Source organism: Diceros bicornis, chromosome 26 (genome assembly GCF_020826845.1).
Source record: "Diceros bicornis minor isolate mBicDic1 chromosome 26, mDicBic1.mat.cur, whole genome shotgun sequence".
Taxonomy (NCBI): Eukaryota; Metazoa; Chordata; class Mammalia; order Perissodactyla; family Rhinocerotidae; genus Diceros; species Diceros bicornis.
In genome coordinates this window covers 24,854,443-24,872,073 of record NC_080765.1, presented here as the reverse complement: position 1 = coordinate 24,872,073, position 17,631 = coordinate 24,854,443, and the positions used below count along the sequence as shown (strand labels likewise).

Here is a 17,631-nt window from a genome sequence, read left to right as displayed (position 1 = left end):
GAGCAACTTTCCGCTTTAATGGACAGGGACTCACTGGTTCACCAAAGTCCTCAGCACTCTCTGTTGTCTTATAACCAATCTCCCACTTCACCTCTTAATTTTACCTCTCCTGGCACTTGAGCACCTGTGACCCCTGCTACAGAATATAGCTGTGATTTCCAACTTTTTGGAGTATGGGAAACGTGATTGAAAGCATAAAAATTTCACAAGCTCTCTCTACAGGAACATTACTAAAAGTAAGACAGGTGCACAAGCCCTTATCCACTCTTTTCAAATCTAAAAAATAAGTGTTTTGTAACTCATCAGGCAACAGAACTGGATGTGAACTAACATGAAGCTATTTACAATCCTTATGTATTCCATTTAGCGTGAAATACAGTCCCATATTTTGCTATAGAAATACTAATGTTTGATTAAGGGCTGCTGCCCAGACCCTGCTGGAGATATTATATAATGGCATATGCACAGTACTACTCTTCACAACTCTGAAAAATTCTGAATTCTGAAACTCATCTGACCCCCAAGAGTTTTGGATAAGGGACTGGGTGGCTGTGGTATTTTTAATATCTATGATTAAGAAAATACACACAGACACACACACACACACGTGCACGCACAAAGCAGATAGAAGTGTAATAATATTTTTAAGTGCATTTGTAGTTGATTAATCACTATGGCATCTACTGACATGTGAGAAACAGAAGTAGAATGATATATGCAAAACATCTGTAGTCTGACAAGAGTGTGTGATGCACATACTGATTCTAGGCGTCTGTACCTGAATGTCCACTCCCTGAAGAGTCGGCCATGTCCACACTGGGAACTGCAGCCACAAAGGTAATTCCAGGTTAGAATCACATGCTGCTTTCACATATAAAAAGGACGCTATATGACCACTTCCTTTCAGGGTTCATTTTCACTCATCTATAAATACCCTGTTTGATATTCCAGGACATCACAATATGTCAAGTACATAAAAAAGCCACAGAAGATCAGATCAGAAGAAGCTGCAAAGATATCAGATTTCTTTCCACTCGAGCTCTATGCAGAGGCGGGATGGAATCCACTCAGATTGAAGCAAAGCAGAGCTACCTGCCCTGTCTCAGAAATCCTGTTCAGACTGGTCCTAGAAAAGGCAGAGGAAATGAGTGGGAGGAAAAGGAAACAGCAGAGTAGGTGAGGGATGGAGAATGTCACTGCTGAGAAAGTAAGGAGATGGTTTGTGACGTCAAATAGAGGAAGGGCTGTCTCATGGGAGAGAGACGAGGCACAGCTGCCCCTATTGGAATGGGCTGTCTCGTGAGGTAGTGAGAGTACCGCTCCTGGAGATGGTCGTTAGATTTCTGTGATCAGGGAGGGGTCGGCAAGGAAGGTACGAGTAAGACAAGCCGGGTAGGGACTGGGGGGCACTGGACGGCTGATGCCCCACCCAGATGGGACAGCTGCTGCTCAGCTACTTCTACGTGTACCCGGAAGCAATGCCAGTTATTGCAAGATTACAACATTTTAGAAGCTGGAAATACAGGTTTTCATGTGAAAATTCCTAAATTTTAAATATGGGCTAATGAGTGTAAAAACAATTAAAATAAAATATACATACGTACATACCTAGATACTGAATAGGCCAAATAGAACACATCCTGCCCTGCAGGCAAACAGTGTGGATCTCTGGTTTTGATAATTCACCTACCCAGAACCTGGAAGGTCTAGACCAGGGTTTCTCAACCTCAGCACTCTTGACATTTGGGACCAGATGCTTCTGTGCCGTGAGGCTGTCCTGTGCATTCTAGGATGTTTAGCAGCATCCCTGGAGTCTATCTACTAGAATGCAGTAGCACCCACCACCCCAACCACATCATGACAGTCAAAAACGTCTCCAACATTGACAAGTGTGCCCTGGGAGGCAAAACCATCTCTGGTCAGAGACACTGGACTAGAGCAACATCCAACTCTTCCACTGCAGGATTTGATGAAAACATCACTCATAACTCAAACACAGGGTTCCTCGTATAGGAGGTGCCGCCATGAAGTATGGATTTACAGGGTTTGAATCCACAGCTCCGCCATTTACTAGCTTGATGACCACTCTGAGTTCTGGCTTCCACATCGTTAAATCAGGAATAACTACCATCACCTCTTAGGGTCGCTGTGAGAATGCGGTGAGAGAATACATGCAAAGCACCTAGCCCAGCAGCTTAATAAGCACCAAAGACGTTTCATAAACAGTATCCTTCCCTGGAGAAAAGACAGCCCCGTCTCTGTAGCTGGATGCACATGGGATCCAGAGTCCAAAGCCCTGGACTCAAGTCCTGCCTGGGCCACTTAGTCTGTGTGACCTGGGCAAGCCGTTCTTCCTGCTTTATGAAACAGAAATGATCACTGCCAGGAGGTGAGAACCCTGCCCGGTGGTTTGATACGGCACTTGGTAAACTAAGCCACTACGGAAACGTGGATGGTGATTACTATCAGATCTGTAAAGGAAAGGATGCGCTCTTGAACAGATCCAAAGAACCGAGAATGTAGTACTGTGAGGGGAAGGTACAGGAAAAAAAAAGAGTAACAGAGTCCCTTAACCTGCAGGTCCTTCTAGACAAGCGAGTGCCAACTGGCGACTCACAGAACAAATCTGGCCGCGTATATATTGTGTTGTGTCTCGGGAGTGGTTTAATTGGCGTGAAAGGCCACCGAATTTTCGATAAAACCCGGATTTCAGACTCGCCTGCCCGCGGTCTGCTGGGCCCGCGGCTTCCTGCGGCTGAACCGCTGCTTCCCGGCGGCGGACGGGCCCGCCCGGCGGCTCCTCCACCGCCTCCCGGCCCAGGCGGCGGCGGCTCCCCAGTCCGGCGGCCCCGCCCTCCCGCGTGCCCTCCAGCGCCGCCCGCCGGGCCGCCGGGGCGGCAGCGCAGCCAGGCCCAGGGCGCGGCCCCCCGTCGGTCCCCGAGGAGGACGACCCCCCGGGCCTCGCGGGCCCGGGCCTCGCGGGCCACTAGGACCCCGGTGTCCTTTCCTCATCAATGCTTCCTCCACGGATGTGGAACTCACTTCCCTGACTAGATTCAAACACGTGTTGACGGAAGCAGACACACGGCGTGTCCACGGTGTGACACCCCGTATCACAAGAGCCCCCAAACACATCCAGGGGACCCCTCTCCCTGCAGGGCTGCTCGGGGAGGAGGCGAGGCTGTGGGGAGAGGACCCGGGACCCGCCTGGATGATGGAAACGGTCAGTGTCTTCATCAGGGTCGCGCTTCTGCGCAGGTGTAGACATTTGTCCAAACACAGAACTCATCAGATGGGTGCGGGTCACCGTGTAAATTTTACCTCAGATTATTTTAAGGGGAAAACCAGCAGCTGCAGGACAATACGGACCGTGTGCTCCACTTGGTGACATCAGAGCAATGGGTCCTCTCTTCACAGCGCGGACACGCGCACGGGGGAGGCCGTGTGGGGACGGCCGCCTCCAGAGCGGCTGTCATGGCGGCCGGCGCGAGGTGGCAGGAGGGGCGCTGGCACCGGGGACGTCACTGGGGCAGCGGGAGAAGGGGCCCGACCCCGCGGTGGGAAGTCATCGGGATGAGCGGAGGCCCCGGGTGACAGGGTGGGTGGGGAGGGTGACTGGAGACCCATTGGTGAGGTCCCGGGCCAGGCCCCGGGCTCCAGGCAGCCCCTCCCCCACCCCGGCGGTTGGCGCCCCCACCCCACCCCCACCCCGGAGCCCCGTTGCCTAGGAACCCTCGGCGTGTTTGGACTCTTCGCCTCGCGCAGGCGCCGGTGCCCCACACTTGGCGGGACTGGCCGACTGGGCTGGACGCTTTGCGCCGAGCGGACCAGGTCAGCCCTGCAACCCGCGGCGATGGCCTCCTGGTTTGGTGGCCTAGGCTCTGGCTTAGGCCATTCCCTGGGGCAAGTGGGCGGCAGCGTGGCTTCCCTCACTGGACACATCTCTAACTTCACCAAAGATGTGCTGAGGAAGGGAAGGGAGAAGGCGGAAGAGTCACCGGACTCTGGGAGGACGGAGATGGAGGACGTTCAGGCAATTGTAGCGTCAGAGGAGAGACTGAGAACCCAAGCTTTGAGAAAAGCTGAAATTGTGCAGCAGACCGTGGAGGAGAAAGACACAAGGCTTGCCTCCATGAGAGAAGAAAACAGTCATCTGATAGAAGCCCTGGAACGACTGAGAGGACAGACTGGAACTGCACCTGTGGTTGACCCTAAAACCCTGGACAGGGTGACACGACTAGAATCTGAGGTCTCTCAGGTGATGGTGATAAAAGGTCACCTGGAGGAGGAAGTAAAACATCATCAAAAGATGAGTGAAAAACAAGACCAGAGGAAGACACAGCTCCTTCGAACTTTACAAGAGCAGAGACGGGAAATGGATGAACTTAAATACCAGCGTGAGCAAATGCATATGAAACACACTCAGCTCTTTTCAGCCAAAGATGAGGAAATTAAGAATTTGCAAAACACGATAAAACAACTGAAAACCCACTTGCCTGAAAAAACCCAGCACATGCAGACAAAACATTCGGAGATTTGTCAAGTGGCAAAAGGTCAGAGTCTTAGTATGCAAAACGGAAGTGAAAAGCATGATTTATGTAAAGTTGAAAGTGAAAGATTAGGAAAAGGAAGAAAAGAACAGGAATGGGAGATGAAACTTCGAACTGAAAAGACTGTCCCTTTGAAGGAGCAGATTGATCAGCCATACAAAGATGAGATTGGTCAACTAACTCGGATTATCCAGCAAAAAGAGTTGGAGATACAGCGTCTTCATGCTAGAATAGCTTCAGCTCCCTACATCCAGGCTGTGAGCGACCTTCAGCAGCAATTGCAAGCTTACGCTTTGGAAAGGGAACCAATGTTAGCTGTTTTCAATGAGAAGGTGAGGGAAAACAGCAACCTAAAAAGAGAGTATCACAAAATGATGGACATACTGGTTGCCAAAGAAGCAGACCTCGTGAAACTGCAAGATGAAAATACAAAATGGTCCACGAGATTTGAAAGTAGTGGTCAGGATATGTTTAGAGAAACTGTTCAGAACCTCTCACACATCATTCGAGCGAAAGACGTGGAAATCGATGCCTTGAGTCAGAAATGTCAGACTTTATGGACAATCTTGCAGACATCTGGCACTGGCGGTGAGGTTGGAGGTGTTACTGTGAATCAGTTGGAGGAGCTTCTGCAGGAACGTGACACGTTACAGCAACAGGTCTCCCTAATGGAGGACTGGACACAGCAGGTGATGACTGCGGTGCACAACATGAAGCGAGAGTCAGCCCAGCTTCAGAAAGAACTTCCACAGCTTCAGGCTCGGGTCTTGATGGACATTGATAATAAGTCTCAAATACGGATGGCCTCTACTGACCTGATCCAAAATTGTAAAGAGGATGAAATCCAAGTCACACATTTGGCAAAGAAGTTAGCACAAATGCAGCTCAGCCTAGAGCAGCTGTGCAATGCCAAGGATGTTCTTTTAGGTCCACTTGACCTTACTGCACCACAGCCTCCCACCACATCATCACTCACTTCAGAGTCAGCCGACTCGCTGAAGGCAACTAGATCTGATGCAGCGAGTGAGTCTTCTAAAGCGCTCCCAGAAGAGATAGAAGAGTTAAGGAAATCGATGGAGGAAAAAGAGGCTACCATTCGAAGCCTCCAGGAGGAGAATCAGAGACTGTCTGCTGCGATTGCTGCCACCTCCGAACGAGAAAGAAAACAATGCGAAGAAACAGATTCCGAAATCCAGCAGCTCAGGGAGAAACAGGATGTTTTAGAAAACTTACTTCAGGAAAAAGAGCTCTTAGTCAACGCAAAAAGTGAGGAATTACTTTCTTTGAGTGAAAATTACACAACTGAAGTGAATGAAAATGAACTTTTGAGGCAGGCGGTAACAAACCTGAAGGAGAGAATATTACATTTTGAAGTGGATTTGTATAAAGTAAAACGAGAAAATGAAAAAATACTAGAAAAGTCCATGGAAAAGGAAACAGAAAACCGGGCATTACAAGAGACAAATATGCGGCTTTCTATGATGCTGAGAGAGAAAGAGTTCGAATCTGCTGCAGTGAAGAAGAAGGCTCTTGCTTTGGAGCAACTCCTGAAGGAACAAGAGCAGGGCCAGGCTGGGGAGTTAAACCAGCTTTTACATGCAGTTACGTCCATGCAGGAAAAGACAGTTCTGTTTCAGCAGGAGAGAGATGAAGTCGTGTTGGCACTGAAACAGCAACAAATGGAAAACTGTGCCCTACAGAATGAAGTTTGTCATTTAAGAGAAAACGAATTACGCTTAAGGCAAGAGCTAGAAAGATCTCGTAACCAGGCTTTAGAGTCAGAAGATGCTCATCTCCGTGAAGTGCTGGTTGCAGAAGACAGAGCGGCTCAACTAAGAAAGAGAGTCACAACACTAGAGGAAAAGCTACTTTTATCTTCCCAGGCAACGCAAAAGGCAAGCCATCAAGCCAGGGTACAGGTGGAGTCACTGCAGGAACAACTGAATGTTGTCAGGAAGCAGAAAGCTGAAACCGCATTACAGCTTTCTGTCTCCCAGGAACAAGAAAAGCAGTATGCTCGAGCACTAGCCAACCTGAAGATGGCACTAGCCGAATGGATGGAAAAGGCAGACGATCTAGAAGGAAAACTGATGTCCTTGCAGGGACGACTCGATAAAGCCAATGCCATCTTGGATCTGAAGGAGGAACAAGTTGGAGAATTTAAAAAGCAAAGTGAGGTCCAACAGGAAATGCTGGATGAGGTGCAAAAGAAATGGATGAACTTAGTAAGCAGCATGGAAGGAAAAGTAGACAAAGTCCTAGTGAGAAAGCTCTTCCTGGACTATTTTCAAACACCCAAACGTGAACGTCAGGAAGTGTTACGATTAATGGGAAGCACTCTGGGAATGAAAAGGGAAGAAATGGAGTGGCTCATCCAGGAAGAGCAAAGCGGCCTTACCAGGTGGATGACTGGGTGGCTTGGATCAAGAAGTGTCCCCAGCACACCTCTGACACCAAATCAGCAATCTGAGCTCAATCGTTCTTTTTCAGAACTTTTTGTTAAATTTCTAGAAACTGAGTCTCATGTAGCTTTTCCACCACAAAAGCTCTCTGCTCAGGATAGGAAGCCTCTAGATGCACCCAGAAGGAAGAAACTGGCGAAAAATGTACCAGCACGTCTTAACCACACCCTCGGATCCACACCCAGAAAATCAGATGTGACTGCCTGCTCCACAGCTGTGTCTCTTATTGACCCACCCAGCCCTGGGACTGGGGGGTCTGGGCATCTTCTTTTAAACGCCATTACTGATGTTGTGCCCCCATGTACACCTTTGCTCCTGTCACCTGCCAAGAGTGCGGCAGTTGCCCTGAAAGACCTTTCAAAGCGGTAGAAGATTCCAAGCCATCAAGCCGGAGATGAGATAGCGCTTTAGAAAACCAGGTCACTTTGTGTGTAACCCTATCACAAAATTGTCTTCCAGGAAAAGTCATAGATTTGTTTTTACTTTCACTCTAAGTTTAATATAAATAGTCTTCATAACTGAAAAAAAAGTATCCTTTAAGGTCTTTACCCCACTTAAAGCAGAGGTTACCTCTTGGGAGAGTGGGCCTTGGTGGGCCTCGAGGGTGTGGTCAAAGGACACTTCCAATCCTGTTTGTAGCACTTTCACTTTTTACAAGGAGCGGGTGTTTTTTTAGGTAAACCTTGGGTAATTAGATCAGTAACTGGTGTTAATGCTGAAAAATTATAAAATACACGAGTGCATGCTTCTTGTATAAGAAGAAAGGTGATCAGCGCATAAAAGCAAGATGCATAAAAATTTACAAAGGAAAGTTCAGTTTTCCTGGCTCAGTCCTACTCCTCTTTTGTTGCCTAGGAAACCACTCTGGGGAACCTGGATTCTCTCAGGCCTTTTAGACATATATGTATATTTGTATATATGGGAGGTTATTACTCCCTGACTGACTTTTTAAAAAAGGTCACTACGCCTTAGAGATCTTTCCAAATGTGTATGGATTCCATCTTATTCTTTTTAAAAGCAGCAGGTTGTCGTATGGATGTACCCTAATTGATTTAACTATAGTCTAGTGATTGGCACTGAAGTAATTTCTACCCCAAATCCCATCAAAGGTCCGTGGTCCACTCCCTTGTCCATTTCCTTAAGAGCCACTCCAAGTCTTCATCCCTTTCCACAAGCATGATCATCCTTATATCCTCTTGAAGAGATCAGAGGCCAGCTAGTCAAGAACTCTCCATTTCCCGCACCCCCTTCCTAGATTCCACCATCCCTCTATTTCTCTTAATCTATCTCTACTCTTTCCCTTTTGTTCTACAGGTAAAGGGACCCAGCTTTGCATTTCCAGGGGAACTGCTCCATTGTACCATGGAAACTATCTATTCAGACTTCTTCAAAGACCTCAGTCCCTTAATTTTCCATCTGCTTTCTCCTCAGCTTGTCTCTTTCCCTAAGCAGAGGAGCACTCTCGCATTTCTCCCAGCATCTACTCCTCTCCTTTCTGCTCCTAGAACTACCGCTTCATCTCTCTACCTTTCACGGCTAAGCTTCTGCAAAAATTCTCTACTCCTCGTCATCATCTCATCTCTCCCTGACGTCTTGAAAGCTTCACAAAATCTTGTGTCCGTAATGTCATAGGAATTTTCAAATGCACATTCCTTAGTCCTTTATTACCTATACTCTCTCTGGTGTCTGATGAATTCTGCCCACATGTTCAGTGTTTAAACATTCTCTCTGCCCTTTTTCTTGTTGGGATGCCACTCTCCCCTCAGACCTTTCTTTCTCAGTCTCCTCTGTGGCTTTTTCTTCTGACCGCTTCGTAGGGTTTATGTTCTCTAAGGCATTGTCCTCAGGGAACAGGATCTTCTCACTCTCCCTGTGGTCTCAGGGAAGCTCATCCACTCCCAGGATTGGACTCTCACCTGGTTGCCAATGTCTTCTGAATGCCTATGTCTAACCTCACCCTTCTCCTGACTCCACACTGGTTTATCTCACTGTCTCCTGGACACCTCCATCAGGATGTCCATAGGCTTTTCAAAATCAGCGTGTCCAAAAGGGAACCTGGTATCTTCCCGTACAACCTCCTCCTCCTCCTATGTTCCTTTTATCACCTCATAAATCCTCTGTCCATCTCAAGAGGCCTCAAAACCATGGTTGATCTCTCTGTGTCACCCACTGCATATCCTACAAACTACCAAACAGAGCTTAATTCCTTCCGTTCTTTTCTGTTTCCACTGCTCTTGTCCATCCCTTCCTGTCTCCTGCATTAACTAGCACAGGAGACTCCTTACTGATCTTGCTGGTTGCACTCTTGGTCTCCCTTGAATCCATCCTCCACACTGCTGGGAGGGGGAACTAAGGTGAAAATCTGCTGTTACTGAAACGGTGCCTGGTACCCACAAGGTTGACCCAGGATGCAAAGTAACCAAAGTTTCTGAGCTTGTTTTGCAGAACACCAGGAAGACCACTGATAAGACAACAGCTTGCTGACAACCCCCTGACCCCCGCCTGACTACACATCATGCAGATGCATCGAGAAGCTCAAGTGACCTATGGTGAAATCTGGACGTCACAGACAAAGAACCACTTCATGCAACACATAGAACCCCAGCGAATGCACACGTGACCCAGGAAGAAATATGGAGGACAGTGGCGCCTGAGCAGAGGACTCCTTCAACTTCAGCCCCCAAAGCCCTCCTGCTCCCTCCCCTACCCAAAACCCTAGATAAAAACCCAGCTTTTTTCCTTTGAGGAGGTGGATTTGAGTTTTCTTCCCACCTCCTTCTCTGGCTGCCTTTTGATAATAAACCTCTTTCTTTGCTACAATCCTGATGTTACTGTGATTGGCTTTGCTGCGTATCTGGCAAGCGAACCTGAGTTTGTGCTCCATTTCATTACTTCCATGTTTTAAATTATTTCAGGGTTCCCCATTGCCTGGCATCCAGACTTTAGCAGAAAAGCCAAAGTCTTGCCTCTGCAGCCTTACTTCCTGCTCATCACTCACACACAGGCCACCCTCCAGCCACATGCGACTTTCTGCAAATCCCAAATGGATTCTTACTCACATAACTTCAAACCCATGAGCCTAATCACTGCAGGGTAATTGCTTCAAGAAAGTGCTCACCAGAAGTGTATAATTTGCCTCCTCTTGACCCGGAAGGTAAGGGAGGGATTCCCGTCCACCCTAAAGTGATGGGGATGGCTGAATGCTGAACAGATGAGCTCAACAGCAATTTATTAGTCAGGTAAACAGAGATGTCAGGGGAAGACACCACACACCATGTGGAGCCACATGGCGGTGCTCTTGGGAAGAAAGTAAAGATGCAGGGCTGTAGGGGGCAGACTTAGTAGTAACAAGAGGGTGGAGGGGACCCCTGGTTCCCACAGGAGGGTGTAATTGTCTTGTTTGAATAATTTCACAGGCTGGCTGTGAAGGGGAGCCTGCTACTTGGGGAGCAACTGTGCCTGGTCCCTGTGATAAAGGGGGTTGTTTGGTGAAGAGACCTTAACTATGGGAGCAGAGAGAGAGGGAAACTTGCAGTTAAATCATTGGAGGCCCTCTGATTTGACCAGATGTCAAGGTAAAACTTAATATTGAATCTTTATTTCAGGCCTTATAGTAATTGACTCTTTAATGTCTTGACATCAATTTACACCTTGGTGATGAGTGAGATGTTTAGGGAAGAAGAGAAATGCTTCCCTAGGAAGTCAGGTGGGCACTTGACCAGGAGGGAGAGGTGATCATTGACAATCTCAAGTGTATGAACTCTCACTGAGGTTCACTCAGTTGATTCCAAGGGAATCCCCAGGTAGCCAAGGGGACTAGGGGAGGAGTGACATCCTCCAGCACCATGGCATCTGGCAATGGAGTGATGACAGGGGAAGCCACCTCCACCAGCAGGTAGGACATGCCACAGGGCCCAGGTTTTGCTCTCTCCTGTAGCAAGGAGGCCTTGGTAACTTTCCTGAACTTGTCAGGTGCTGCTTCCATGACCCAAGGAATAATAGGCAGCTGGGTATGGAGGCTCAGGGTCTTGGAGAGACTCTATTTCCAGAAGAGCCTAGGGCATGGCTAGTAATTGCTGCTCTAATAGTGTACAATGCAGGGCCAAGTAGGGCAGTTTCTTGCATCAGAAACCAAACGAGATATTTATACAATGTTATAAACCAATGTTAGGGCAATAACAAAAACAAAAGAAAGGAAAAAAAAAAAAAAAAAAAAGAAAAGAAACCAAGAGACAACTTAGGCACATCGTTTGTGGTGTAGAGACTCCAGGAAGCATGAAGAGATTGCTGAAGCCTCTTTACTGAAGGAGTGTCTGAGGGCTCTAACAGGAGCGCCCACTGATTTTCATTTGGACAGATTCTAAAGCCATCTTTTTGAGGGGACCCTCACTGAAGCTAGGGTAATTTATAAGTAGCAGCATAAATGGGCTCAAGTAACGTTTGTAAACAAGAATTATGTTGCCTCCAGAATCGAAAAAGTACTAAAAGACGTTGGACTTGTATGTCCTTAACAAGTGTGCCAAACAAATGGCCTCAAAAGAAAATGTCATAAAAGTCATGTCATACCTGTACTCCTGGGGAAAGTTGGATGCAGTGAAGGTCCTGCCTGCAAAGACTGTGTGTGAGAGCAGAACGGCCTAGGTACCTGTGGGTAACAAGGTAAAAATGTGTCCCTCAGTGATGACAGCAAGGCTGAGAGGATGTTGAAACAGGCTCTGAACAGAACATATTAGCCTAATCTCTAATAGCAAAACATTCAGCCATGTGTAAACGTAGTGGGATCCCAGGTGATTTAAGGGTACCCTGATTTGTTTTAATCAGGTACAGTCAGACACAAAGATATGGAACTAACAGTCATGAAGGACAAGTTTTCTATCCTCATAGATCCCGAGCAGCAGGAGGCAGGGCACACCATGGAGGGCCACACAGGCCAGCACCAGGGTCGGGCAGGAGGCAGAAGTATGGAGGGGAAAACGTGGGCAAGAGCCTTTCTTGTGGATTCTGTGGGAAGGAAGGAGTGAGGCTGGGTGATCAGGTGTAGGTTTGGCTAGTTTGAATCATTTCAGTGGCCTCAGGACACAATGGTGTCCCTGGTTGTCTGGTCCCTGCCCCTGGGGTCACGAGGGCAGGGGAAGAGTGGCCCAGAGTGGGAGAGCCTGATAGAGGAGGGGGTTGGGCTATGGGCTCTGGATTGGATGGTTTAAACATGAAAGGTGTGCACAGAGGAGTCATTTACTATCTCTAGGAATTAGTTAACTGTGGCAGGGACCGTCCCTCCAAGGTTCCCAAGGCCTCAGATGTCAAAGCATTAAATACAGAAACTAGAAAATGGTTATTACATTATGTATAACCATAATTCAGGCCCTAGTATGAATTCTGTGAAGTTTTGCCAACTGGTGCATTTAGCAGATGTTCAAGTTAGTTTAAAACCTATGTGGTGGAGGCACAAAGGCCAGTCAGCTCCCTTTATCTTTTTGCCATATAAATCATTTTAGTAAATTTTGGATTTCCAATTGGACCAAATTGTGAACCTTTCTTGAATTAATTATTTTGTTTGACTCCCTATGTATCCAGGTTTCTTTCCGTCATTTATCTTTTTATTGGTTTCTTGGTCACTGTATATACTTGGGGGTGGGGGAGTGTGTTTCTCCTCTGCTCATATTTATCAGTTTTTTCCTCCAGAGAGTCCCAGGTCAGGATCATCGGGGTTAGGGCCTCTCTCATGGCAATTGTTGTATGGGTTAAGGACCCTGGGCTGAAGTCAGGTTTGAACTGACACCTTCACTGTGCCACAGGGGTGCTGTGGATCATTGTCCCCATACCCTGAGGATCAGGAGTTTGTGCCACACAGGCATAGACAGCAGGGTGCAGTGGAGGAGCACAGGGCCCGCCCACAATCCAGATGATGAGGGATGGAAGCCATCTTCTGCTGTGACCCCACCTTTCCCCCATCTGGGCTGCTTCCCTTCCCCCGCCTTCTCTCCATACATATGCCCTTAGGATATTTTTGCCTGTAGAGTCACAGCTTTTGTGTTTCTCCATCCAAGCAAATGTGGTGCAGACCTTCTGGGTTGTAACGGGGAAAGGGAAGCAGGTGTTGGGCCTCATAGATGAGTATCCTATCCCTCCAGGGAATGCCAGTCAATATCCCCAGTGTTGAAGTCCACATCCAGTGGGTCATTTTGTCTATGGCCAAGGTGGGTGCCTCAAGCCCCTTGATGACAAGATTCGTCCTTTGGTGTGCTGGTAAGGAACAACGCTAAGCAAAGCCCAAGGGTGCTGATTAGGGGTTTGCCACGGGGAGAGAGGTTGAATACCAAATGCTGCCCCCACACATTTTGTTTTTTTGTCGTCAGTGCCTGGGCCACGAGCTGACGTGCATGCGCATCTCTAAACCCTTAGGGGTCAGGAGAGCACATGACAGCAGCAAGATTAGCAGCAGCACAGGAGATGGGTGAGGTCACTGCCTTTCCCTGAACAACAATGAGTGAGGAAGGAACCAGGGAGTCACTCTGTAATATTCCTGGGGTCTTGGCCTCCTTCCTTTTCTCCAGCTAAAGTTGGAGTCATCCCCAGGACTGTGCTGGGGTGCGCTTTCCCAAACAGTGTATCTGTGACTGCTCCAAGCAGCCACTGATGGTTACCAGGCTAGACACAGTGACCAAGGAGCACTAGCCCGGCATTCAGTAAGGGGAACTCAATCACCCACAAGTTAGGATGTTGTGTTGTCTCTGCCCTAGGTGGGAGCCTCGGAGACCACCTGCCAGACACAGACCATACATGATGGCATCTTACTCCAGGAAATAGTCAATTAAGAATAGTTTTCACCTTGTGGGCAAGAATGAGACATTAGGGTGGGAAGAGATGGCAGCATCCTCTTGAGAGAACAGAACACGTGCTAAAGCCCAGGCTGGCCAGCAATTGGCCCTCACATCCCAGACAGGAACTGCTGCCTATGACCCAGTTCTATGACCCAGTTAGTTAGCAAAGGAGTAGTTAGTGAAAGCTGGCCAGGTGTCCTCAGGTGAGGTTGGGCCATCCTGTTTGTGATGCCAGCTCTTTTAGTTCCCTCTTCTTCACTCCATTGGTGAGAGAGGGATTGCCACCCTAGACTCATGGGAATGGCTGAACACAGGATACTCGATTGTGGACAGTTGTCATGGACAGCAGTTTATTAGTTTTTCACATATACTCACAGCCCAGGGGAGGAGGACCTCATACACCAGGCAGGGACACACAGGATTGCACTTGGAAACAGAATTAACAAGCAGAGGCTTGGGAGGCCGACTTTGTAGTAACAAGAGGGTAAGGTGAGCCCTGGTTCCTGCAGGAGGGTGTTTGAATTATTCTGTGATAGGGAACTGAAGCTTGAACTCAGAAATAAGCAGGCACTGTATCTGCTCCCTGACGAGAAGGTGTGTTTGGCCAGGGACCCTTATCTGTAGGAGAAGATAGAGAAGAGGCGTGGAGAATAGCAGTTAGGCCATTTGAGGCCCCCTTGATTTACCACATGTCAAGATAGCTCATAATATTGAACCTTAATTTCAGGCCTTATACTATGCGAAGTCATTAAAAAGTAATTCTTTGTAGAAGGTATAATTGACTTCAGCAATGTCATAGGATAGAAAATAGATGTATAAAAGTCAGTTGTATTTCTATGTACTAGCAATGAACATGTGGACACCAAAATTAAAAATATACTTATAATCACTAATGAAAATAAAAGACTTAGGTGTAAATCTGAGAAAACACGTCCAGGACTTGTATGCTGAAAACTATACAACATCGATAAAAGAAATCAAAAATCTAAATAAGTGGAGACATATACCATGTTCATGAATTGCAGGACTAAACATAGTAAAGATGTCAATTCTTCCCAAATTGATTTAGAGATTTAATGCAATCAAAATGCAATAAGATTTTTTGGACGTATAGACAAAATAATTGTAAAATTTATGTGGAAAGACAAAGGAACTAAAATAGCTAAAACAATTTTGAAAAACAAGAATAAGTGGAAGCAATCAGTCTACCCAGTTTCAGAACATATTGTACAGCTACATAACCAAGACTGTGTAGTATTGGCAGAGAGATAGACACATAGATCAATGGAACAGAACAGAAAACCCAGAATGGGTGATTTCCCCATTAGCTTCCAGGATCCAAACTCAGGTCACCCCTAACTGAGCATACAGTGATCCAGACTCCATTAGCCTTCCCATTAGCATCATTCTCTGCCTGTATGAGGTGGCAAGATGGCTATCAGTAGCTTCAAAGATACATCCTCCCAGGTTCAAGTCTAGCCAAAAAGACAGCTCATCTAGATTTAGCAACTCCCATTCAACTCCTGGGCTTCATTCTGATTGGACCAATCTGGTCACCATCACCTTCCCACAAACACACATACACACCCCTGAAGTATAGCTGGGGTGATTTGTATACAATTGCCAGGCCTTGGTAAGGTTCCACCCCCAGTGCCAGGCGTGGAACCTCACCTGATCCACATGGACTGAAAGGAGAGTTTAGTTCTCCAGAATAAACTCTAGCTGTTTTTATGGAGGAAAGAAATAATGGATATGCAAGGCAACTAAGTCCAGTCTAGCCTCTAGGGGAGAAATTCCATGGCTAATGCCCTGCTTTTTGCTCTCAATATTAATGTTCACAGGGATTGTAAACTCCACTTTCTCTTGTTTTGACTTGGTCAGAGGATGCAGATTAGCTGGCAGTGACCTTCCTCTGGCTGGGACATTGTTCACGACTACCCCAGTGCAGTCACATATTTGGAGGCATCATGCAGCCTGAGATGGCTATGCTTGCCATTTCCAGACTCCACTGCTATGTCATCAAGTTCCAGCCCCTTGATCAGGAGCTTAAATGCAATGAGCTGGCCCTGCCTGCAGAAAGCCTTTGGGGTGGCCCCTCAATGAATAACTGACTAAAGTCCTCTGAATCACCAGTTTTTCTGAATCAAACACTCAGCAAAGAACAGAAGTATTCTTTGCTCCTCAATCAACAGAGGTGTATCAGTGCATCTGCCTCCACCTTCTTCCAGTCACCCTCAGCCTCACCATCCAGACGTATGGGATCCTCACCTTCTACTACTAGTTGTTGACACATTACCAACTACAATGCATACAGTGTATACGCTGCCAAGCTGGAAGACTATACTTGTTCAGTGGTTTGCATTACCCTCTAGGATGAGGATGAGTCAAAGAAAGTGGTGTATTTCATCTCGTAACCACTCCCCCCTGGCTCAACTCCCTAACCTCAGCCTCCCCCGCTGTCATTTCTGCTTCCGGTAGCAATGAGCTCTTGTTCCTCCATTGACTATTAAGCAAGCTTTTAAACTTTTATTTTATTTTTATATTTTTCCCCCCAAAGCCCCAGTAGATAGTTGTATGTCATAGCTGCACATCCTTCTAGTTGCTGTATGTGGGACGTGGCCTCAGCATGGCCAGACAAGCGGTGCGTCGGTGCGCACCCAGGATCTGAACCTGGGCTGCCAGCAGCGGAGCGCGCGCACTTAACCGCTAAGCCACAGGGCCGGCCCCTAAGCAAGCTTTTAATATCTGGTCTTGCCCCAATATATGTGTGCTGGGTTTTTTGTTGTTGTTTGTTTGTCTGTTTTGCTCTCGTGTGTGTGTGTGATCCAAGGTTCTTAAAGTTTGAGTATATCCATTCTCTGGCTCCTGACAGATAATGAAATGGAATATACAAACACACTTCTTTTCTTATTTATTTAGAAAATGTTTTATAATAAATCTACTACAAAACACATGTTATGAACACCTTGAATATGCATAATAATGAAACAAACATGTGTGAACTCACTCTAACTTGAGAAATTATTGAGGTGTCATTGTATTCCTTTTCCATTCCCTTTCTTTGTCTTCCAACGTGCTGCCCTCCCCACTCCCTGAAGATCACAAATATCTTGATTCTTGTTTTTTCTCCCTTATTCCTTGACTTTTCTGTATAGTATTTTACCATATATCTATGTTTCTCTAAACAACATTAGTTTTGCTTGGTTTAAATTTAAAAATGTTATATTTCCTTCTTTCACTGAATATTATTTTCCTGAAAGTCAGCCATTGATACTTGTAATTGGTAGCTCTAGTTTATTTTCGCTGCTACATAGTTTTCCACTGAATTACTTTCCCACACATTCCTTCCTTCACAACAAAGGCGATTATGTGGGCAAAGCCCATAGCACAGTTCCTGGCGAAGAGCTGGTGCTCAATAAATATTTGTTAAATTGTTAAATGAGACTGTAACACTGACACTTGTTTCCCCCGGCGGGATTCTCAGTCCTTGGCCCCAGTCCCCGGGATACTGCCAGCTCTTCCGTCCTGAGTTAACTACTGTTACAAAGTTTCTTGACTAGCAATAAGAATCCCGGTAGCTTCCAATGACCTACGACTACAATTCCCAGAAAGCATTGCGGTGCTCTTGCGTCAATTAGAGTTTACCTTCCTCCTCAGTGAACTTCCGGGCTGTGTGGGCGGGGCCAAAGGAGTTCTCCAATGAGCACGTCCGCGGGGAAATTGCCCAATGAGCGTATGGGGAGAGGCGCCAATAAGTGGGCAGGTTGCTGGGCCGTCGTCGTGGGCGGCGTCACTGAG

The 17,631-nt window shown here is 47.0% G+C and overlaps 1 protein-coding gene across 1 annotated transcript; it reads left to right on the top strand.

Moving 5' to 3' along the window:
• The first annotated feature begins 807 nt into the window (after nt 1-807).
• On the top strand, nt 808-7,475 carry LOC131421981 (thyroid receptor-interacting protein 11-like). The gene is made up of 4 exons (XM_058568852.1): nt 808-837; nt 2,714-2,910; nt 3,418-3,557; nt 3,729-7,475. The coding sequence occupies exons 1-4, from the start codon at nt 808-810 to the stop codon at nt 7,379-7,381; spliced, it is 4,020 nt and encodes a 1,339-aa protein (XP_058424835.1). The 3' UTR covers nt 7,382-7,475.
• The last annotated feature ends 10,156 nt before the right edge of the window (nt 7,476-17,631 follow it).

Coding starts and splice junctions, on each gene's coding strand:
- LOC131421981 (XM_058568852.1), top strand. CDS start 808: ATGTCCACACTGGGAACTGCAGCCACAAAG. Junction 838..2,713: donor TGGGAACTGCAGCCACAAAG/GTAATTCCAGGT, acceptor CCCGGATTTCAG/ACTCGCCTGCCCGCGGTCTG. Junction 2,911..3,417: donor CGGGGCGGCAGCGCAGCCAG/GCCCAGGGCGCG, acceptor CTCTCTTCACAG/CGCGGACACGCGCACGGGGG.